Consider the following 24406-nt stretch of genomic DNA (forward strand, 5'->3'; position numbering starts at 1 on the left):
TAGTAGCATTAAAAAAAAAATCTTCCAATGGTTTCCCTGGCGCAAAGCAGTAGTTTTTTTTTTTTTTTTTAATGATTTATTTACTTCTATTGGAAAGTCGATTTTCAGAGAAGGAGAGACAGAGAAGATCTTGCATCTGCTGGCTCACTCCCCAAATAGTCACAATGGCTGGAACTGAGCTGATCCAAAGCCAGGAGCCAGGAGCTTCTTCTGGATCTCCCATGCTGATGCAGGATCCTAAGGCCAATCTCTACTGCTTTCCTAGGCCACAAGCAGGGCGCTGGTAGGGAAGTGGAGCAGCCAAGATATGAACCATTGCCCACGTGTATACTGGAGCATGCAAGGTGAGGACTTTTAGTCACTAGGCTACTGTGCTGGGCCCATAGCAATGGATTTGACACCACAAACACTTTCTGCTGTGTGCCTGGAATGTCACCCCGTGTCCCCGAGGTCCACGGGGCTTGTCCACTCCTCCTTCAGGCCTCACTCAGCCGTCGTGGAGTGAGCTCTTCCCTGTCCCCTTCCTTCTCTTTATCCCTCTGCCCGCTCACTGTTGTCCTCACTGCTGATCACTTGCTTTTTGCATTTTTGTTGATTTATCTCGCTCAAGGTCCGTCTCCCAACTGGAATGTGAGCACATTAAAGGCAGGCTTCCCTCTTTGCTGCTGTACCCTGGCAGCTGGTTTAATGCCGGGCACACAGCAGGGCGCAGAGAACACTGCTGTCTTGATGCCGGCCCTGGTGACAGCAGATGCAGGAAGACCCCCACACCCCCGGCTCTACACTGCCAGCCCCTGCGGCCAAGGATAAGATCCTGGGTAGGGCGTGCAAAGCCTGCAGGTCTGGCCACTTCCTTATGTTCCCCTTGTGGGGCCTGCATACAGGTGGCTTCCTGCCCCATGCCAGGTGGGCATTCTCTTCTGTGCCCCCGAAGGGACTCAGCTCTCTTCTCTCCCCAGCCTTCAGCTGGTAGTGACAGCTGTCCAGTGTAGGCCAGCTCCTCATGACGCACAGGTGGGGGCCAGACAGGTGTTGAGTGAATGAAATAAGAAAGGAAGTGTTTAAAGCCAGAGGACTTGAGCTGGAAACGGCACGGGAAGAAGCCAGGAGCTAGGAGATAATGTATTGACCTAGTTGTTGATTCGCTCCACTTCTACTGGGTACCCGCAGGACTTGAATTCTGGCAGCCATGGGTGGGGCTGTGCCCCCAGAGCAGGAATGGAGACGCAAACAGGCCCAAAGCAGACACAAACAAGCAGGCGGGTCTTACATCGTCATGATCAGCAGCTGCCCAAGCCCACCCGACCCACGTGGGCCCAACCCAGGGCATATCCAGCCAGACAGTCAGACACGTAGACTGGGACAGGTCCCTCAGGTCGCCCTGTAAACCACAACGAACTGGGACAACACAAGGAACGCAAGAGAGTCAGGAGGGGCTGTGGCTGCTCCACACGCACTCCCCCAACACTTGCCATCCACAGGCCAGACCGGGCCACCCTGTAGGAGCCCCCACATGAATCCTGCAGGACCAGGGTTGCCAACCCTTCCTCCAGAAGGGAAACTAAGGCGTGGGCAGCTGTGTCACGGGCCACACAGCAAGCTGAAGTGGGAGCTGGGATTTCAGCTCAGGCCTTTAAACTCCATAGCCCAAGATTCCTCCCCAAACCCCCGTGATGGAGACAGAGCAAAGGCTATCCACAGCCCCTCAAATGCTTTCCAGCAGCTTTGGGAACCCAAACTCAGAGTCTGCCCAGGGCTGCCAGGTCAAATCCACTGCCTTGAAACTGAATGCAGGAGACTTCTCCTGCCCTCTGGGCTCTGCAGACCAAACCTCACTCCAGAGGAAGTCCCCAAACTCAGAGAGCGAGAGTCAGGGCTTGCAGACACACAGCAAAAAGAGACATTGGCGGGTGTTACCCCTAAACTTCTCTAAGCCCCTCCCTGCTTCAGCTCCCTGGAAGGTTGCTCTCTGCCTAGCTCAACTCGGGGTGGGTCACGGCATGGATGGCAGCACAGAGCCCCTCCGCTCCCTGCTGGAACAGGGAAAACAGCAGGGGCTCTCACTAGCAAAGGGATGCTCCTGAATTTTACAAGGCCCCTGCTCCCCACCTAGAAATTCTCTGAAATGGAAAGACCGGTCAGACTGGAGATTCCTGCATCAGGAGGGAAGGCTGGCTGCAGGCAGCAGAGCCCTCTCTCCGCCCCACTCAGCTCCCCTGCCCCCGGATGGGCCATAGGAAGTGTGAGGCTCTTCTTTGTTCCTTCTGGGCAGCCCTTGGACCCCGGCAGGCTGCTTGCTGCAAGTAGGAGCGAGGGTGTCTCCATTTACAACAGGCAGGCAAAGCGGACAAGCTCTCCTGTCTGCGAGAGGCAGGCAGGAGAGCGCGCTGTCACAAAGCTGAAGGAGCCCCAGTGTATCCTGGGGTCGAGCTGCCTGCCTGGGTGGGCACCAAGGATTCCAGTCCTCCCCTCCGCCCCCAGCTGCCAGGAGAAGGGAAAGAGATCCACTCTGATGTCACCGCCCCAAGCCAGCTGCGCACCAGGCTCCACCCCCACCTGAGGGGGTGCAGGAGGATGGGCCCACACATCAGCGACTGCTGTCCCAGCAGTGTAGGGAACCCAGTCTGCATTGCCACATCCGGTTGCTCAGGGTGTACACTAGTCACACAGCCAAGAATCAAAGTGTCCTGCACTCACACCACCCTAGTCACGCAGGATAAACAGCATCTGAGATCTCTGGGAGGAGGGGCAGGTTCTGAGTGATGCTGAGGAAAGAGGCCATGTCTCCCCGGACAGCCAGGGAGGGCTTCGAAGGAAAGGGTTATGCATGGACGTGACAGCCACCCAGCGTTTGTGCAGGAGCCTAGGACGGGACGGAACACACTGGAGTGAGGGGTCCCACGTACAACTTTCGGGGACCTGGTTCTATAGGAGCCTAGGTGCCGCCACCCGTAGTATTATTTACCCAATATGAATTTTCAGAGCAGCTTTCCCTTTTTTACTTAAATAAATTCAGCTTAAACGGAGATTTTTTTTTATGACTGCCATAAACGGAAAATCAGCATCACTTGCCATAAATAGAGGGTAACTGTAGAAATAAACAGCATGAAAACCAAGCAGCATTCGTAAATTCTGGCTAGGGAAGGGCCCAAGCTTCAATCTCCTTCTCTCCTTGACAAAGGAGACCTGCGAGGGGTGGGCGTTAAAGTCGGAGCATCATCAGGTTGCCCTTCCCTGGGATCAGTCAGAAGGGGCTTGGCACACAGACTTCTGATGGCCAGTGGTCCCATGCCCAACTCCTGGCCAGCCCCTTCCTTCCCCTGGCTTTGCTATGGGGACCTACCTGCCAGCTACCTGCCAGTCTTCCAGCCTGACTCACAACTTCCCCCTAAGGCTCCCCTGGCCTTGCCTGAGCTGGAGACCCACAGCTACTAGTGAAACAAAGAGAGCCCAGGACATACATGGAGGAGGAGTAAACCAAGGGAAGAGTGACCCCCTTGCCAAAATGGGAGAGCAGCTTCCCGAGGTTCCACTGCGCCCCAGAAGAGCACAGTAGGGATGTGATTTTCACATTCAAACGTGAAGGTATCCTGGACCTGTATATGGGATGGGTTAACTGTGAATGACACAGGAGCCATCAAGGGAAAGTTGCCCTGTATGTAGATCCTGGCTCAATGCTGGAGGAGGCGAACACCCCAGGGCAAGGGCCTCTGGTCTGATCTGGTTCAATCCAGGCCTTGCTTCATTCTGCACCTACGCTGGATCCTCTGAGCCTGCGCTGGGTACAGAAAGTGTGGATGTGCAGCTGAAGTGGGGTGGGTGGACGGTGGGGGGAGCCAGAGGAAGGCAGAGGCTGGGGGAGGGGGAGGTCCAAGATGTGCAGGTGACGATACAAGTTGCAGCTTTCTCCTGAATTGCTGTGTGGCTTTCTGTGAGCGACTTCACTTCTCTGAGCTGCACTTCGCACCCGAGTCATCATTGGTAAAAGGCTTCTCCGGGGGTCCTAAAGGAACTACGGCAGGTGCAAAGCCTGTTGCAATGTGCAGGACATTGCTTCACAGTGGCCACTTGGGGGAGCCACGCATTGCTGGACTGTATTCCTTTATTTGGCAGCGAGAGAAGCAGTGCACACAGCTATCCATTGATTCATCCCACCAAGTGCCCACAATATCCAAGGCTGGCCCAGGTCAAAGTCAGTTGCCAGGAGCTCCGAACAGGTCTCTTGTGTGGGTGGCTAGGGCCCAGGTTCTTGAGCCATTACCTGCTACCTCCCAGGTATGCATCATCGGGGAGCTGGACTGGGGAGGGGAGCCAGGACTTGAACCCAGGCCTTCCATTACTGGATGTGAACGTCCAGATAGCATCTTAACCACTATACCAAATCCCTGTACTTCGTGGCTCAGCATCTGACCTAACAAGCAGAGACTCACCCAGGTGGGGTATATGCCCAGCCCTGGCCAGTTGGGAGAAAGGGCACTCCACCTAGTAAAAAAGGTAAAATCACTAACATGTTTGGGTGCTGGTCATAAATGGTCAGTGGCTGCTAATGCTGTGCCAAGCCTCCTCTACTGAAAAATGGTGACATTAATAGCAAGGTTTGTTCCAGAGGTTAGTGTGTTTGTATCTGTAACACTATAGGAATGGCTATAGTACAGGCATTCCACATGGATGTCAGTTTGGGTCCTGGCTGTTCCTGTCATTCTGACCCAGTTCCCTGTAATGCATCTGGGAAAGCAGTCCCCTGCAAGCACGTGGGACACCTGGGTGGAGTTTCAGACTCAGATCTGGCCCAGCTGCCTATTGTGACCATCTGGGGTGTTAACAGGTAGATGGAAGTGTTATCTCTCGCCCTCTGTGACCCGTCACCCCACCTTTCAAATAAACCTTAATCAGGAACATATCAGTGCATCCCCCATGCCGTGTGGCCCCCGTCCTTGCCTGGCCCTGCTTTCATCATCTACCCACAGAGCTGAGGTCTCTATGCAGCAGTAGCTCAGTGCTGTCCCCCTCTCTCAACCCCCCAATTCCTGCTCCTGCAATCTGGAATCTGCATTGTGCATCTCTGCCACTCTGGCCTGTTCCTGTGGAATTCAAGGGCTTCCTCTGCTTCACAGAGTTTTCGAAGCTCACCTGCTATAGCTATAGCTCCTGTCATGGAGGTGCTTCTTTTGTTGGAAAGTCAGATATACAGAGACGGGGAGAGACAGAGAGGAAGGTCTTCCATATGTCGATTCACTCCCCAAGTGGCCATAATGGCCAGAACTGAGCCGATCCAAAGCCAGGAGCCAGGAGCTTCTTTCCAGGTATCCGCACAGGTGCAGGATCCCAAGGCTTAGGGCTGTCCTCGACTGCTTTCCCAGGCCAGAAGCAGGGAACTGGATGGGAAGCAGGGCTGCTGGGATTAGAACTAGTGCCTATATGGGATCCTGGCACATGCAACACAAGGACTTTAGCAACTAGGGCACCACACAGGTGCTTCTTAAACACAATAAAATGTCCTGCTAATACTCACAAACCACCTGGGGAGCAGCCACTGGCCTCCTCTCCCTATGGAGGCCCCAGGAGGCAATGCAGGTCCCTTGTGGGGAGTGGGAAGATGGGAGGGGGAGAGCACCTCCAAGGCCACTGGTGTGTGTTGAGAGAGACAATGGCAGAATCACAGATTTGGGGAGATCTAAGGAGGCCCACAGGATCTTGGTGCTCGCAGGATGTGAGAGTTAAGCGGTTTTCCCAGTGGAATTCCTACCTCCTCTTCCCCCACTTCTGGTCTAGGGGTGGGAGGGAGAAAGTCAAGCATGGAAGCCTGCAGGGAGCAGGGACAGGGCAGGGGCTGGCGTGGCGAGCCGGAGACCAACCAGGGAATGCAGGCACAACGATGTCTGGGCACCAGCTCTGCCCATCCCTGCACACACTGCAGAGCCAGTGGGCAGCCCCTTGCATTCAGGGCTGCTAAGGCTGTGACAGCCTGAGTGGGGTGCCAAGAGCTGAGCGTCTGACCGGGCAGGGCCCATTCATGCTGCCATACTGGGGCGCAGTTGGCAGGGGGCGGGGGCAGCAGCCCCAGAGGCCCAAGAAGGAGCCATCCAGATCCACAGAAGAGGAGGACAAATGGAGGTGGGGAGGCACTCCGGGGGGAGCCAGGAGGGCCAGGAGTCTCAGAGGGCAGCAGAGAGGGAGCAGGAGATTGTGGGCAGATATCCCTGTGCTCCCTGCAGAGGGTGCCAGCCTCCAACCCCAGCCCAGGCCAGCTGACTGGTCCTGCCAGCACCTGCATAGCTCTAGCACCTGCCCCTTCCCTGCTGAAGGGGATACCTGGCCTTGCAGCACAAATGTCTCCAGTGACCTACATGGAAATCCTTGTGCACTTGATGGGGAGCATATGAGAAGAGCCTTGGTCTTCTCATCTGCAAAATGGGTCATGTGGGGCTCCTGCAGGATCACAGTACCCGTGTCTGCAGTCTATGATGGAATCTAGCTGCTCTCTCTACATCTCCCTGGAGCATCTTGCTCCTACTCCTCCCTCTGCATGGCTCCCAACCCTCTTCTCTGCAGGTACGACTAGCCTTGAAGCTCTTCAAGCATAGGAGCAACCCTAGAAACCACAGCGCCCTAGCTGAAGAGGTTCTGCCCCACCCAGGACCTCTCGTACCCTCTGCTTGGGAGGCAATGGTGCTCAAAAGGCACTGAGCCAGAAGACATCCGGAACAGGGATGGGGCTTGGTACCTCCCTGGGGTCGACAGCCCCGGGGCCATCCCCATCCAGCCACTCCGGGGGAGGGGAGGGTGCCAGCAGCCGGCCTGCTCCTCCCCCGGCAGGAGGCCATCAGTGCAGCTTTGTTTTGAGTGTGATTTCCAGGACCACGCGCTCTGGCCGCCCGGCCTCCATTAGGGACCCTTTCCCGGGCCGATGACAGGCGGCAAACAGCTCCCCAGTGAGTCGGCCGTAATTGCTGCTGCCTCCGAGGCCGGAAATGATTTTTTTTAAACCTCACAAAGCAAAGCAGACACCCTGCCGTCTGCTCGCAGCCTGCCCCTGCCTCCGCCAGCTGCCCGCCCCGCTGGGAAGCAAGCGGGATTCTGAGAACTAGGGATTCAGGCGAGACCCGCCCCCCCCATCCGGGAGTTCAGGAGACACCCTTCAAGTGCCGGCCCTGGGGAGCGAGGACCAACTTTGCTTTGAACTAGGTGTGGGGCCCTAGCCCCTGCCCCCCACCTCTCCAAGCCTCAGTTTCCAGTCCTGGAAGACCAGCCTGGTGGAAGCTCCTGAGTTCGTGCTGAGGCACCTGATAAGGCTGTGTGACCCAAGAGGAGAGGGAGCGTGAGGGAGCAGGGGGTAGGCCAGGTGGAGGGAGCAGCTTGGAGTTTCAGGGCCAGAAAGGGTGAAGAACACATGCACCCATGTGCAGTCATACCGGCACCTGTATGTGTGCACACACACATCTAACTCCCACCCCCTTCCAACTCTGTGTTGCCAACATCCTTGGATGCCTCAGCCACGGGGGCACCTTGTGAGCTTGCAAACTCAGCCAGGCTGAAACCCCACAACCCCCTTCTAAAGGCAGCCCCTCCCTGCAGTGGCAGCCCCTTTGGCCTTCCAGTTCCTGCTGGAGCAGCCCCTTCCCACAGCTGCACCATGCAGCACCAGCATAAACACACCACATACTGTGCTCAGAACTCTCTCCCAAGGGGAGCCCTGCCAGCCCCAGGCAGTCAGGCATGGCTCCCTACTGGGCTCTGGAGTCCTCCTTGCAAGCTCTGGCATATTCTGCACACAGACCCAGAAGTCTCCCTCCCCCAGGAAGACTCCCTTGATTGTACCAGGCCACAGTAACCACTTCAGCTGGCTCGCCTGTCTGCGCCCTGCAAGCTAGGACCCTTTTTGGGTCTTCCTTCTCTGCCCTGACCCTGGAGACACTCATCAGGTGGGAGAGGAGCATGGAGCCATATTCCTGATTCTCCAAGCTCTACAGCGAAGGGAAGGATGCCGGGATCTGTGCTCAGCTCAGTGGGACTTGCCCATGTCCGAGGGTCAGCACAGACTCCTCCCAGCCTCAGTTCCCTCACCGGTGGAGACCAGAGAGAGGCTCGGGGCTCTCACAGACCCTGGGATCCTGTGGGCAAAGCCAAGGGCAGCTTTGCAAAGGATGGGTCTATTATTTACACATGCAGCCTCCAGTCCCTGTGAGCTTGTGTCCCCTCCCACTGCCCGTGTGGCCACTCACTCACGCAGCTGGTATTTACTGAGGACCTGCTCTCTGCCACGAAGCACAGAACATGCATGCGTGGTCCTGGGGCGTCATCAGGTGTAAGCAGGGACACGGGGAGGGTGAGGAGGAGAGCCAACAGACAGGAAGATGGATGCCTCAGCCACAGAGAGGGACAAAGAAAGATGGAGAGAAAGGCTGAGAGCAAAAAAAAAAAAAAAAAAGCAAGAGAAAGATCTGGAGGGGTAGATGATGTAGGCAGAGAAAGATCCAAGGGCAGGGGTCTGGGCACAGCGCTGGCCACAGACGGGCACTGTGGGTCTGAGAGCGTTGGGCCAGGTCCCTCTCCCGGCTCCCACTCTGATCTCACCTTTCAGATGCTTCCATACTTCCCAAGGGTACCAGCAGGGAGGGACTGGGGAGGCTGGCACTGAGGCAAAGGCCACAGGGCACTAACCTTGCTTCAAGTCCAGGCAGAGAAAGGACCACTCAGGTTCCCAACCAGGCAGGAACCGTTCCTTCCACAGAAAACCCAGGCAGAGATCCCACACGTGTGCCTGGTGTCCCATCTCACTCCCACACTCCCACCCTGATGGTGCCGGGCGTAGGCCCAGCAGATCAGACTCAAGGCCATGTTTTCTAGGCATCACAACCTCCACAAGAACTTAAGCAAGACAGCATGCCAACCCCAAGCAAGGCAGCGGCCCCTGCAGGGGTCCAGGGCAGCAGGCAGGGGCAGCAACTCAGGCCTGGGGACTCACAGCTGGGCTCAAGTCCAGCCTCACCCTCTGACATCTGGGCATCCTCCGGCAAATCATGCAATACGCCCCTGTCCCCAAACTCGGTGTCTCCACCTGCAGAATGGGTGCGCTCTTCCCACAGGCAGAGTGGGGATGAAATGAGAAAAGGGAAGTGCCAGAGACAAAGCTCCCACACCCACATGTGTTGGCTGGAATGCATGATTTCCCTTGGCCCCTGCCTCACCTGCTTAGTAATAGGACAAGAGGCGGGGTTTGGGAGGGCTGAAGACCTGGAGCCGCTCTGAGCTCAGGCGAAACGGGGTCAGAGGGAACCAGGAATTCAATAAGCCATCCAGCAAGAAAGGGAGAGGCGGAGGGAAGAGGGGCAATACCCTTCCCCCTTGAACTCTGAGCTGAGGTCACAACACAGCACAGGGGACAGAGGAGGCCTGCATCCCTGCCATGTCCCCTGAACAGCTCACACACCATCACTGTGGGGCACAGCTCACATCTGGGTACCCCCCATGCCTGGGCCCAGTGCCTTGGTTTGGACATCACCCCTGCCTGGTTTACTCCCACTTGCTCCTAAAGGGCCGAGTTGTCCGTCTCCCTGACCTGCTCTGAGAACGCCTTCTTCCGTATGTGTCTCTAGGGGCTCTCACAGGCCGCCACCTGGCAGGTGCTCAGTGGCTATTTGTTCAATTCAGGAAGGAATCAATGCTGGAGTTCCCAACACATGGCAGCTGCCCCTACTTGGCCGGCAGCTCCCAGAAGGGAGCCTGGGGAAGGAGGAAGGGGGGCTCCAGTGACCAGCACGCCTCCAGGGCCAGACGTTTCCACTCACTGAGCATGCCTCCGCGCCACTAAGGGGCACATCCTTAGTGGTTTCTTATCACCACCTCCCTGCCCCCAGTCATGTCATAAGCAATCCTGGCTGCAAAGACATAGCACTGATGTGCTGCTTCTATTCACCCAGCGCATACAGCAAGTGCATACTGTTAGCATGGAAGAGGTTTCTTGGCTTCTGCCCAAGCTCTGCTCCCATGGAGGAGCTGCTCTTGCTAAAGGTGGGAGAGGGGGGAAAGCCTGGAAGAACTCAGCTCTCTCGGGTTCCTAACCCACCCTACTCAGGCTCCCCAAAATAGCACGTATCAGGTAAGCCACTCTGGGGTCCCACGGTCACCAACTGGTGCAGGGACAGGTTGCTTCCTTTTTTCTGCTGGAAGAGACTTCCTGGGGTTGGGGAAGGTGGGTATGGCCCTCGAACCCCATTACCCCCATGGCTACACAGTCTCATGTGCACCCCAATGTGCTAGGCCATCCATGGCAAGGTGATGTCAGCCTTGTCCATGCCTGGACCCCCTTGCTGTGATAACAAGGAACAAGAAGGGACTCCGGTCCTGTGTGTGTTTATCAGAAATGATTTGTAGTGAAAAGATTTGATACTTAAAATATATTCACTTGGAATAAACAAAAGTTTAGGCATTTGACCCCTGCCTGGTCCTCCTGGTCACTCATTTCTGCACTCCGTGCTACTGCTCAGACTGGGCACTGCAGGGTCATGGATGCTAGAAAATCTGACCCCTGTGCCCAGGTTCTGAGGCTCTCCCCATGACCCTGTCAATAGTGGTCGCGTCCCTAGAGGCCCAGCCATGACGAAGCACCTGCCTGGGGCCTGTCTCAGGCCACTTTGCCATTCTTCCTTCTGCCTCCTGCCCTTATCTGGCTGCCCAGTGCCTTCTCACTGTGCAGGACTCTGCCCTGCAGGCCACACCCACTGCTGCGCATCATTCTAGGCACAGAGTATGGGCTCATCAGGCTTTGTGCCATGAGACCAGGTCTCGAGGCCCAGCCCCCCTCCCTTCCTGTGTGACCCCGTACCTCCCCCTCCTTCCTGGGATCAGAGAATCAGAAACACAGCTCTGGAGCCAAGATTCTTGGGTTTGAACATAGGCTCCAGTTCCCGGCAAGTGTGTGGCTGGGGGTCAGCCAGGGAGCCTCCTTCCCCAGGTCTCCTTTTCTTTGTTTATTCCCAGACCTGGGAAAGGGGCCCTTCCTGAGGTTCCTGTAAGAATCAAGTGAGACCATTTGAGGTCCTTCCATGACACCCAGTATACATCTGTCCGCAGACTGGCTCTTCTGCCTGCACCAAGTTAGACCATGTGCTCCTACAAGCCAAGCAGCAGCCTCCAGGGCAGCTTGAGGTGAGTCCCCTGTGCCCTGGGCAGTCTAGCAGTGAGGACTCCAGTCATTCCCCAGGCTCCGCCTCCTGCCCCGGTGTTGGGGAGGACAGCAGGGACACTCACCTGGCTCCCACACCTAGCTTCCTCCTTTGCCCCTCGGAGAATTTGTCACCCTTCCCGTCACAGTGGCAGGCAGCCGAATACCCTATATCCAGCTGGCCGCCTGCGGTTTCCCTTGCCTGGGGATGACTCCATGGGAACTGCCACCGATGGGCACAATGTCAAAACCAACTGGTGAGAAACACTTGGGGAAGCCAGCAGGTGGACAAGGACAGGCCAGCTCCCCACAGGAGCAGGGACCATCCCCCAGTCCCAGGCAGAGTGTTTTATAGGCAGAATGGACTGAGTATTGTGGCAGACTGAGACCAAACCCAAGGCATTTCACCATCACAACCTCAGGCAGAGGGACTCAATTTTCCCGTCTTCCAGGCACCAAAGCAGTGGCTTATTGATGGCAAGATACTAACAGTTCTGTGAAGAACACAGGACCATCGGAGTCATTTTTCAGTGTACAGACTGCTTGCCAAGTGGCCCAGTGCCCCTCCTCCCAGCACCCCACTGCTCGCTCCTGGCCACACACCCCAGGCAGAATCTTAGGAGAGTGAATCACTCAATGGACAGAGGCGCCTGGCCAAGCCAGGGTCTTTGTCTGCATTGGGGTGTATTAATAATTGAAGGTGTTGGCCTGGTGTGTGCGTGCGTGTGTGTGTGTGTGTGTGTGTGTGTGTGTGTGTGCGTGCACGTATGCATGTGTGCTAGCTGCAGCAGGAGGTTTTCTGGAGCTCCAATACACCACCTGCCCCAATCTGGACCTCGCCATCCAGGGCAAACTAAAAAGAAGGCAGCCCCTGGCCCTAAGATGATGGCCTGCCCTCACCCCTCCTGTAACAAGCTGCTTACTAAAAGGTATACTCCAAGTCCCATCAGGAGTCCCCCACCCCGCGTCAGTAGGCCTGGGGGACCCTGAGGGCTGTGTTGTTACAAATTCCAGGGTTGGGGGAGCTCCAAAGTAGCAGTGGGAACCTGCACCAAAGCTCCTCACAAAAGACCTTGCCTCCTGGCCCAGACCTGGACAGAGCACCGGCTAAGGAGCTGGGTCCAGCAATCTGCTCCTAACTTGCCCATGATGCTTGCCCAACAAGATGTTGTCACTTTATAAGCTGCTGGTGCCCCCTTGGTGGGACCCCCAGGGCTTTGTGGGTCCCCTGGACAGAAGGAAGGGAGAGAGGCAGGGTCAGGTCACTGGGCGAACCTATCTCCAGGCTCATCTGAACTGCCAGCTGCACTGCCATGCTAAGGGCGCCAGCTCCCTATATACTCCGTACTTTCCTTACACAGTCCACACCATGAGTGGTGCAAGCCCGAGGGACTGAGCCCGGGCCTGGGGCATAGGTAAACAGCAGGCATTTCATAAATGTCAGTTCCCTTCCCTTCCACTCCCATCTCTGCCGTGCTCCTGACAGTAAGCTAACCTACTGCCTGTGATGTAGCGCATACCGTGTGCAGACCCTCTCGCCACCGCGCAGCCCAGTTCCTGGAGCCTCCTGGGACACCAAGCACCACTCACTGCCCATCCATTCCTCACACCTTGAAAAAGTCCTCCTCCAAGTAGGAGAATATGAGACCCATACCCTTCCTGAACGACCCATCTGAGTGGGCTTTCCCTATGACCAGTCCCCCAGGGGCGGGCAAGCAGAAAGGGCTACCTTGGTGACGGAGGCAGCGGCGTGGCTGGGCTGAGATGCTTGGAGCTGGAGCAGAGGCGGTGAGCAGCCAGTAAGCGGCTGGGGTCATCTGCAGGGCCCTTCCCCAGGAGCTCCTGTTTCCTGCATGCCACACCCCCACCCCACACACACCCAGACACAGAGAAACCTTCCCGAGCAGGCCACATTTTCCGAATCAGCTGAGGATGTGCGGAGCCCAGGAATAATGAAACGATCAGGCTCCAATCTGCTAAACAGCAATTTCGGAGCTTTTTCAGCACACACAGCTTTTATCAAATTGGTATTCTCCTCCTGAACACAAATGGCTTATTAGACATGACCCACTTATTCGCCGTGTCTCACTATCATTAATAACAGTTTCTCTTTGTGATTAAGTGAGTGGCTCCAAACCCTTCCTGTGGTGGCAGGCACTTGGCCCGGCACAGGGGCAGAGGCAGGGGGCCCTCCCGGCAGCCCTGGCTTGGTGACTCTGAACCCAGCAATGTCAGGCAAAGGCAGCTTGAAGCTGGCAGGGTAGTCCAGCCTTCTCCTTTCTTAAGGGACAGAGGGGAGCCCAGAGATTATGGATTCATCTTTGCTCTGGGTCACACAGGGAATCTGGATGATAAGTCAGAATTCCGTTCCGTCCAGCCCCTCTCCTGGGCCTTGGTGGTCATGCCTTTCCAGTGTGCCCATGGGGAAGGCACAGCCGTGCCCCCTCCATGGACCTGGCACCAGGGGGCACGCAGGGACTGTCACAAAGAAAGCAGTCTCTGCTTCCTGGGGAGCGACAGGGTGCACCCAAGTCCCCCAAGGTCTGCTGCCCCAGGGACAGGGTGACTGCAGGGTGCCGAGCCTCAGGTCTTGCACCTCTCAGGGACGATGCCAGCTCAGGGGAAGTCCTTCCCTGAAGAAGCCTCCTAGCGCGACTTCCGAGTGTGCCAAGCAGCTGAGCACGGATGGCAGGGCAGAAGAGGAGGAGCAGGGAGGAATTCCCGGTTTTCTTTGCATGGGAGGGACACTAACAAGAGAGAAATAGCTTGAGAAAAGCACTGTCTTTGCCCACAGATCCCGGCGCCTGTCCTGGCGCAGCCATTTACTCCCTGTGTGACCTTGGGCAACTCCCTTTATCTCTGGGCGCCTCAGTTTCCCCAACTCTGAGTTGAGGATCAAAGGAACCTCTCCCCTGTCACTCCTCAACACACCCAGCGTGTCGCGGGAGAGATGAGGTAAGGGACATGGAGGTACAGGACAGTTCCCAAAGCAGCAAGGCAGAGGGTGTACCCCAAACACAGAGACCCAAGGGTGGCGTTGGAAGCCTCTTTCTCCCTTGGGCCAGTGCCACCCACTCGTTACGCCCCAGCAAACCTCCTTGGTCATTTGTCACACACTCCTCACTCATTCTGTTGGCATCAAACACTCAGGATCCCTGTAGCCTTGGCACCCAGCACACTGACAAGCTGGGAACCCCGGGCAGGGAGGACCCAGCTGGAACAGGGGGCCTTAGGGTTTGCAGAGCCCATCACAGGGACAGGAGGAGCCCCCCCCCCCCAGCTGCCAGTCTCAGCTAATCCAACTCTGTTGCCAAGTTAGGCTGCTTTGGGGTAAGGTACAACTGACAGGCAGGCAGCCCTGAGCTGGGAATGGGTGCTGGCTCACAGCGCCACAGTTCAGCCTTTGGGGCAGGGGTTAGGGCCTGGGGGCGCGGGGTGGAGTGGGAGGGAGAGATGCTACAGAGAAGTGGCACAGGTTTTCTGTTCCCCCACCCCTCGCAGAGGTGACATTCCTCCCACAAGCCCCACCTGCAGCTGGAAACAGCACCCCAATATCCCAGGGCCTTGGAGTGGCACCCCTGGAGACTCCCTCCCCAGCAGGGGAAGCTACAGCCCCAGGCCACTGTCTCCAAGAAGGGTTCTTGTCAGTGGCCTCAGGGGCAGGGCTAGGAAAGAAGGGAGGGAGGAGGTGAGGGCAGCTGTGGGGTTAAACCCACAGATGGGCAGAGAGGGGTGGGCAAAGTGTGTTCACAAGTGACTGTGTAAATCTATGGCTCTGCCTCACGCGTGTGTGCAGTGGGCACAAGCGTGAGTACTGCCGAGTGAGGAGGGAGACCTGAGGCGTGTGTGGGGGCGACGGTAGGAGTTGTGAGGCTGATAAAGCAGCAGCGAATGGTGGCTGTGGTGGGGGCTGCAGCCGAGGCAGTGTGTGGTGGGTGAGAGAGAGAATGAGAGAGAGAGAGAGAGAGAGAGAGAGAGAGAGAGAGAGAGAGAACACGGACCGGGGGCTTCTCACGACGCGGGAAGCAGGGTGCGTCCGGGGCACCCCCTCCTCCACTGGCTTGGCTGGGGTGTCGGGGGGCGGGTCCCCAGCCCCAACAGGGGGAGCCCCGAGTCGCCCCGCTAAGGCCAGAGCTGGAGCCGCGGGGTGGCCAAGTTGGAGCGGCGCGGCGGCGGGTGGGGTAGGGTGGGGTGGGCAAGTCCGTGGGGGCGGCGACCGAACTCACCGTGGCCGGAGACGTGGTTGTCCCAGGGCGCGCGACCGGCGGCTCGCGTGGCGCCTCCGAGTTGCAGGAAAAGTGCCAGGTAGTGAAGGGCGCCCAGCGCCCCGGCGAGCGGGGCCCCCATGGTGCGCGCTCGGGCCGGGGGCACCGCCGGCTCACATGGGGGCTTGGCACACCGCAGCGCCCGCGCCCCGGGGGCGGCCTGGCTGCCGGGCCTCCGGCGCCGCCTGGCCCTGGTGCGCGGCCCCGGCGCGGCTGCGCTGGCCGGCCCTCGGCCCGATCCGGCCCGGCCCCGGCTGCGGGCAGCGGGCAGCGGGCAGCGAGCGCACACCCCGCCGGTCGCGCCGCCGACTGCGGGACTCTTCCTCTCGGCGGAAGGCCACGCCGCTCGCGCCGACGCACCCGCCCGCCCGGAGCAGGCGGCGGCGGAGGGATCCGCCGCTTGATTTATCATCAAAGTTTTTGCCCAGGCTGGGATTTTTTTAAAGCGGTACCCGCAACTTTCCACCGCCCGAGAGCTGGGGGGTGGGGCAGCGTAGGCTGGAGGAGGCCACCCCAAGTATCGGCTTCACACGAAGCCTGCTTAACCCGATCGGCTCACGGTCGCATACTCCCCTGCAGGGCAAAACGCAATGCACCTGCTGTCGCGCTCGGCACGCCCCGAGGGCAGCCTCAACTTTGCCAATCAAGGCTGTGTCTGATTTCAGAGGGCGGAGGGCGTGTCTTGTAAGTGAGGGTCATAGTTGGGGGATCCCCGTGTGTGACTCTGCCGGTCTGAACCTCAAGGTCTTCGTCTGAGGAATGGGGACAATAGAAGCCTCCTCCAGGGGGCGTGGAAAGGCTTTCGCACAGCGCAGCGCACGACAGTGCTTATGTGGCCCGAGTTCAGTAAGCGGCGCGGTTGTTGTTCCTCTCTGTTTTCCCGTCTGCATAATGGGATGGAGGCCAGCCTGCTGGCGGGGCCAGGAGAAGCTTGGCTCTGCACAGGGGGTCGGATCACCCCCTTCTGGACTGCAGAGCTCCCCTCCTGGACTCGTGAGCCTACAAGGAATCCGTGTGAGTGGAAGGGGAGAGGGGGGATAGAAGGGAATGGAGCCATTCCCATCCCAGAGCAGGAATCCAACGAGATTCTGCGAGTCTTTCCCTAATTGTTCTCACCAGGGCTGTGTGGACGACCCTCAGTGAACACAGAAGGGCTGACCTGAATCAGACCAGGAAACACCTCAACCAGAGGATTAGTGTGTCTGGGGGGTCTCATGTCCCAAGGTGCCCTGGCCCTGGGGCAGGTCCCGCCTGCTATCCTCCCTTGCAGTCCCCTCAGGTTTAGCTTCTGGCACGCCTCCTTTGTCAGCTGTGGTTTCAGCACTAGAATGCAGACGTTGCCAGCAGACACCCTGCTTTCTGGTACCTCGGACTACAGTGCTCCAGGAGCCTGCTCTGTGCAGCGTGGACAAACATCCCCACCCCAGCTTCCTCCCCATCCCCCACTGAAGCCCACGGGTAGATCTGGTATCTGGCATGATAAATAGTGCCCCAAGTTTTAGAATGAGGTTAGAGTCCAAGGGGCATACTGTTCTCTGCCCCACCTCCCGTCCCATCTTTAGAGAGGAGAGAGAGAAAGCAAATTCACCGATTCACTCTCTAGCAGCAGTCAGGGCTGGGTCAGGCCAAAGCCAGGAGCCTGGAACACAATGTGGGCTTCCCTTCTGGATAGCAAGAACTCAAGTGCTTGAACTGTCGCCTGCTACTTCCCAGAAGGCTGGAATTGGGAGCAGCAGAGACACTGGAACTCAGGCCCTCCAATCCGGGATGCAGCGTCTTAGCTGCAACACCAATGGCCGCTCCTCCTTTGCTGTTTTTACTCTGCCTTTGCACCCTCACTGTCCAGCAGCACACCGGATGGGGCGCCTGATCGCCAGAACTGAGGAGAGCCCAGAAGAGACACGCACTTCCAAGAGCAGGTTCTTAGCACCGCGGACAGCGCCAGCAGGTCCAGCGAGTAGCTTCCTTCAGCACCGCGACAGATCCCTCCCAGGCTGAACCTGTTGGAATCTAACTGGCTTTATTATTATTATTTTTTTTTCATTCTTCATGCACAGCAGTGATATTGAGGTTATTCCAAGTTGGTCAGGGGTCTTGGACCTTAGCAAGCATTTTATCATTAATTCACTGGTGCCTCACTCCCAGTGAAACGGCCACCGTCGCTCCCATTAAGGAGAGGCAGAGCTGAGACTCTGAGCTTGTGTGGCCCCAGCAAGCCCTAGCTGCAGGCCTCTTAGAAGGCTGTAGTAAGGGAAATCAGGGCTCAAATACAGCACTTTCTTCTCTTAAACCATAGGATGGAGTGAGTGTGGCAGGGACAAGGGTTCAGGATAGAGAAGTACAAAAGAGACTGCCAGGGAGAGGAAGGTCTGGGGTGGAGCACAGGGCTGCTCTGCCACTGACCTGGCTGACCTTCAAGAATCTTCCCTTGCCACATTGGGAGCAAGGCTAGATGTAGTAACTTCTGAGGTTCCTTCAAGCACAGACCTCCAGGCACTGCATGGCTTTGAGAAGTCTTATGCCAGATCAGCTCTTGTCAAAACCCCTCCAATGGCCTGTGCTTCTCTGAGAAGCCCCGACTCCTCTCCCTGACATTCACAGTGTTGGTCCCTCTTCCTGCACCCACTCTCTGCTCCAGCCATTGTTCCCTCCCTGAGCATCGTGCCTTAGTGTCACGATGTCGTGGCCCTTCCCAGGGCTTCCCTTACACTTGCAGGTCTGCTTTCCCCTGAATCCTTCATTGGCCAAGGCCCAGTCTGAGTTATCCAGAGTAGGCAATGCCTGCTACATTCTCCTATTCTCCAAGCCTCTATTGACTCCTGGCTGTAGACCTAGCATTGTGCTACAAATGTAATTATCCTGCTTCATCCTCGGAACAACCAGGCCATGGGATAGCAGAGTGTGATTGTAAATTTGAGCTCCAGAGTCACACTCTCGAGTTTCGCATCCTGCCAGCTCCTAGTCTTCTGCTAGCCTCCTGCTAGTTTCTTCATGTGTACAATAAGGACAGTCATACTCATAATGTGACTCCGAGGAGTGTAAGAGTTGCTACACAGAAAGTGCTTAAAACAGTGCCTAATACATAGAAAATATCAGATCTGTGTTGTTAACTATGCTTGCTGCTGCTGTTGGTCTGCAGATAAAGAAGAGGCTCAGAAAGGTGAGGTGTCCTGCCCAGAGGCACACAGCAAGCCAGTGGTGGAGCAGAGACATACTCCCAGGTATAATACATGTGTATCTCTGGTGATACCAGCCCACTTTCCAGCTTAGAAAGTAAGACCCAGAGAGGGTAAGTGACTTCCTCTGAGTCACACAGCTAACCATGAGGAACCCAAGTTCAATTTAGGGCTCTACACCCGCCCCCGCCGCCCCCAGCTGTCCCACCTGCTGCATTTTCAGTTGCCGCGGCGGCCACCATCTCATCTGGTCATTGAACCCCTGCAACACCTGAGGCCAATAGCATCATCCTCTTGTTACAGAAGAGGAAGCAGGAGCTCAGAGACGTGGAGTCAAGTGTACAGGGCTGCACAGGGAGGTAGCCCAGTTGGATGCAAAAGGACGAATCACCAAACCACGTCCCACCCACTGTGCCACTTCTGTCTTGCAGCGAATGGCAGGCGGTATGGAAGCTGAGAGCCCAGGTGAGGCAGAAGGTAACCAGAGCACATGCCAGGAAACAGCCTCCTAATGATGGTGGGTGACTTTTATCACTTCCTGGACTTTGGGCTTGCTCTGAGAGACAGTCGGCCTCCTATCCCCTGGAGTTCCCTAAACAAGCATCTGGCAATCACGTGGATGCCTGGAGGCAAACATCTCTGCTATTTCCATTACACAAATGAGACTCGGAAGGTGACATCATGCCAAGCCTGTGGTTGAGAAAACCATTTTTCAAAAATGTTTACTTACTCATTTTCATTCTATTTGAAAGACAGATCTTTCTTTCATCCACTGGAAGTGCCCACTTGCCCACAGCAGCCAGGACTGGGCCAGGCCAAAGTCAGGAGCTTGGAACTCAATCTGAGTCTCATGTGTATGCCAGGGACCCAGAACTCGAGGTGTCACCTACTGCCTTCCTGTGGACCCCTTGTGGGAAACTAGATTGGAAGTGGAGGAGCTGGGACTCAAACCAGGCACCAAGTGCCCACACCCAAATATGATTTTTAAAAAAGATTTAGTTGAAAATAACAGTTGGAAAGAGAGAGAAGGGGGGGGGTGGAGAAAATAGGCTGAAGCCAGAATCCAAGAGCTTCCTCTAGGTCTCCCACATAAATGACAGTTGGTCCAAGCCCTTGGACCATTTTCTGCTGCTTTCCCAAGTCATCAGCAGGGAGCTGGAACAGATGTGCAGTGTCCAGGGTTCTACCAAGTACCCAAAGGAGGTGGTGCTTTACTGGCTACGCCAGGATGCCAATCCCCCAAAATGACCTTTTTAAAATGCTTCCCGAAAGGATGGTATTGCAGAGGCACTTCCAATGCCTGCGTCCACCATGGAATGCCAGTTAGGGTCCTGCATGCTTTCTGCTCTCTTTATCCAGCTCCCTGATAATGCACCTGCCAAGGCAGCACATGATGATCCAAGTACTGGGACCCCTGACATCTACATGAGAGCTGAGGATGGAGTTCCAGGTTCCTGCCTTTGGCCTGGACCAGTCCTGGCCATTGTAACCATTTGAGGAGTGAATCAACAGACGGAAGCTCTCTTTGCCTGTCTGTCTCTTTCCATACCGCTCGGCTGTTCAAATGAATAAATAAATCTTTTTCAGAAGTGCCCCCCCGCAATTCAAGCAGAATGCATTATTGTGTCTTGTGTCTGAGTTAAGCATGGCCAGCCTTCCTTCACGTGGGGTGGCCACTCTCCCTCCCTTCTTGAAAGGTGTCACTTGATCACCATGCCTCTGTCAGTGGTAACAGCCGTAAGATTTGTCCTTTTAATCCAGAATCAATAACAAATTTCATTTAAAAATAAATTAAACCAGGCATTGGAAATCATTCACCGTGTGGGCCGGGGCCCTATAGAGTGCCGTCTAAATGGTTTCCTTTTGCTAATCTATCAATGCCAAGGGCGGGGGGAACGGGGGCCGAAATACCTAAGCCGCCAGATTCATGGAGAAACTACTTAAATGTGTGAGACCCTAACAATGAGCTGCAGCTGCGGCTTTTAACACGCCAGTACCATGTGGCACGAGCTTGCGTGCGCGCTTATCAGAGACCCCACGGTCACTGGCTTCAAGGGGCCCCATTTGTAAGGGGTAACAATGGTTTTCATACGGAGCCACCTAATTTGTCCAAAATGCATTACTGAGCTCCACAGAGCAATGGAATTCTATTAAAGTCTTATCTGCCATGGGAGGGTATGAAACCGGCAGGGAAACCCAGCCTGCGCGTAGACGTGGCCTGAAAGCCCAGCTGTCCTCCCCAGGGAGGTGGGCGAGCCAGCCCAGAAGGAGAAGCAGGGGACAGCAGGGCTCCGGATGTGAGAAATATGTGCATTAATAGAGCTCAAGTTTCCAGCGATTGCGTTTACATCAGCGAATAAAACTTGGCGATAAAACATCGGAGCTGTGTCGCAGACAGCACTTTCTTTCACGGCCTGTATTTCACTCATTAAGACAGGAGGCTGGGAGTGCGGGTATCCCCATTTCTCTTCCCCTCCCCCTTTTAATTAAATTTCCTAAATTACTGCCCAAGATTTGGATAAAGCAGAAGACTTATGGCTCCACTAATTGCCATCAAGGCTCCTGCCCCATCGCAGGGGTGGCCCTGGCTGTCCCATCATTACAGTGAAATACTGTGCCCACTGCCTGACTGCCTCGGGTATGTAAGAAGAAATGGGAGCTCAGTGTAGAAATAGGCCCAGCATCAGGAGAGAGGGTTGGGCTTCCAGACTGGCTCAGCCACTCCTTGCCTTCCTGTGTGACCTGGGAGCAAGTTACCTCCCCTCTCTGAGCTCTCTGGTTTTCCCTTCTTCCCAGACGTGCAACTGGAGGCTCCTGGAATTGATGTGGTGCTGGGCAACTTTTGGGTGTACATTGGGATGGGCCACTTCTGCTGCTTTCCCAGTGCATTGGCAGGGAGCTGGATTGGAAGTGGAGTAGTCACCAGGACTTGAGTTGATCCACATAAGGGTTGCTGGCTTACTTCACTATGTCATACTGCCACTCCCAGTCCCGTGTTTTTCTATTTTGATTTATTTTTACTTTATCTGAAAGGCAAAGAGAAAAGGAGAGGGTAAGACAGAGAGCTTCTATCTCAAATGTCTGCAACGTTAGTGCTGGGCCAGGCTAAAACTCAACCAGTGAACAGCAGGGGCTCAGTACTTGAGCCATGACCTGGTGCCTCCCAGGGCACCCATTCACAGGAAGCTGGGGTTGGAAGCAGACCCAGGACTTGAGCTCGGGCCCTCTGGTAGGAGATGCCTGCCACTCTAAGTGGTGTCGCAGTCAGCACACTAAACTCCACAGGACACACTAGTAATGCATTGTTCTGCCTTCTGCTTTACATCCCAAGTCACCATAATCTGCTGTGTGTTTCACACCAGTGGCCCAGCTCTACATAGTCCAGCTTCCTTCCTGAGGCCCAGTGCTCGCATACAGCTCAGGACTGCCATAACAGACAGTGCAGAGCGGAGCCCTCGAAGGGAAGGCCAGCTCCCTCAGAAAGCATCTGAGAAGGTAATGGAAGGTGTGGCTTAAGGGCTTGAGTTCCTGCCACCCTCATGCAAAACCCAGGTGGAATTCAAAGTTCCCAGCTTTACTCTAGCCCAACCCCAGCAGTTGCAGCCATCTGGGGAGTGAACCAATGGATGGGAGATCTCTCTCCCTCTTTTATGCTGCCTTTCAAATGAATAAAATATTTCTTTAAAAACCCCACATTTGTTTAATTCATTTCCCATGAAAAGCACAGAACTGTTCACACCATCTAACAGCTGTGGCCCCTGGGGTAGAGAGGTGAGGTGGCCAAGCTGAGGTCACACAGCAGCTGCATCTGATCAGAGCCCTGGGTTGGGGCCTGGGCTCACTGCTGTCTAGTCCACCTCTCGTGTCTTTCCTGCGTCCTGCCCCGGTCCAGTTGTGGCACAGCAGCAACAGAAGTGACAGCCACTACATCTGTCATCAGTTTGTGTCTGTCTGGTGTCTGTGGCTCCTCCCAGACAGTGAGCCTCCAGAAGGATAGACACAGGGTCCCTCCTGTCCCACACTGTCCTCCAGGCCGGACACAGCCCCTACCTTGACCAGCACACCCCACAGCCTGGGTTTTGCTATAGGAATGCATCCAATCTGGGGAGGCCAACTCCTCCTGGGGCAGTAGCTATTCCCTCTGAAGGGCACTTCCCAACCACCTGCTAAGACTCAGCTCAGCCAGAAACATCCCAGGTGGCTCTGGGCCAGCCACGAAAGCCTCTGGCGTCTCCATCTCCTTGTCTGCAAAGCGGATGCAAAGGAGTCATCCTTGGAAGGTGGAGCATATGGGAGCATGTGGCCTCTGCTATGTGTGAGGCCAGACCCGGGCACCCCTTAATCCTTGTCCCTGGATGGCCGCCTCCTCTCCCCAATATGGCATCCACATATCATGGCTAGGTCGAGCCTCTGGGCCTGAGAACTGAACTCCGTGACCCTCCCATTCGTGGTCTACTGGGTTGCTCGTCTGTGTCCTGGGTATCCCAGTGCCTGTGACCTCTTACTCTTTTCCTTTTTACTAGCAGCCCCTTGTGTCTGCAGTGCCCAATGTATGCTCCACACTGGAGCTGCTCCAGGGATCCCAAAGTCAACAGCTGTCCTCAATCCTAACCTTACCTGCTCTGGCCACCCGGGTCCCCTGGCCACTCCTCCAAGATCCTGGCACCCAGGCCCTTGAAAGCCCCTGACATTTTAAAATTTTTCTTACCAAAGGCCCCAGCCCGCTGCACAGCATAGTATTTCTCCGCTTACCCTCGTTTCCCTCATGCTCTGTAAACGCCACATGGGAAGGACCTGTTCTAGTGCACATGCTCCTGAGGTGATGGGTAAATGCATGCATGGGGTTTGTGAAACTTGCTTGGGCTGCTGTGCCCTTTGCTATCACAGGGAGGGCACATCATAGCCCCTCAGCACCATCAGCTGGGGGAGGCAGGATGCTCCAACCCTGGTAATCCCAGTGGCTTCTGCATCGCCAGGACCTACAGCCAGTGTTTGCTGAAGGCAAAGCGATGCCAGGTGACGGGCCAAGGGCACAGCGTGTTCTCTCACAAGAGGGCTGGCATGTACACCCCTGTTTTTCTGAGGCTTAGGGAGGTGCCCAAGATGTGACAGCTGGACTGGCAGAGCCAGGATCTGGCCTGGATCTTCTGGATTCTTAATAGCAATGGGCACTTCCTGCTCTGGCCCCGTGCCCATCACAGAGCTGGGCATCTTGGGGAGTTTCCTGCTGGCAGCCTCAGAAGGAGGATGGAGGCTGTGTCACCAACATCCTGGCTCTATATCCAAGGCGCCTGAGACCAGAGCAGTGCTGTGCCTGATGGGCAGCTGCTTGTGGTGTCCAGACAGCTCGTGCACGGGGCACACACAGCCAGGGCAGCTCCAACGGTGCTGCTTTCTGGCTTTCGCTTGTGACTTCACAGAGCGCTCAGCACAGATCTCCCACGTAGGGTTGCCAGGACCCAGTTGCTTGACCTACCGCTGCCATCTCCTACTGTCTGCAGGGACAGGGCAGTTGGGACTGTCAAGAGTCTGGGTTCCTACTAGCCAGTGGGAGACCCACATGAAGCCTCTGACTTCTGGCTTCAGCTTGCCCAGCCCTGGCAGTTGCATCCATGGGCAGAGTGAGCCAGCAGATGGAAGATCATTCTCTCTTGGCCTCTGTGTATGTGTGTGTGTCCCTGCACACCCCCACTCAGTCTTTCTGACTTTCAAATAAGCTTGATTAGGACCCAAGAGCCTCCCTAGCTCAGTCCTGTATGGTGGGAGGAGATGAGGAGAAGGTGGTGGCCCAGACGAGGTGC

General features: G+C 56.0%; 1 protein-coding gene across 1 annotated transcript in view; it reads right to left on the reverse strand.

Annotated features, from left to right (window-relative positions):
- Nucleotides 1–15579, reverse strand: part of VSTM2L (V-set and transmembrane domain containing 2 like) — a 30292-nt gene extending 14713 nt beyond the window's left edge. Inside the window, exon 1 of the mRNA XM_040981109.1 lies at nt 15391–15579. Coding sequence (XP_040837043.1) covers nt 15391–15511 — 121 coding nt within the window. The 5' untranslated portion in view covers nt 15512–15579. The remainder of the gene's footprint in view (nt 1–15390) is intronic.
- Nucleotides 15580–24406: the final 8827 nt, after the last annotated feature.

This window comes from Ochotona curzoniae, unplaced genomic scaffold (genome assembly GCF_017591425.1).
Source record: "Ochotona curzoniae isolate NIBS_2020 unplaced genomic scaffold, NIBS_Ocur_1.0 contig_3520, whole genome shotgun sequence".
NCBI classification, from domain to species: Eukaryota; Metazoa; Chordata; class Mammalia; order Lagomorpha; family Ochotonidae; genus Ochotona; species Ochotona curzoniae.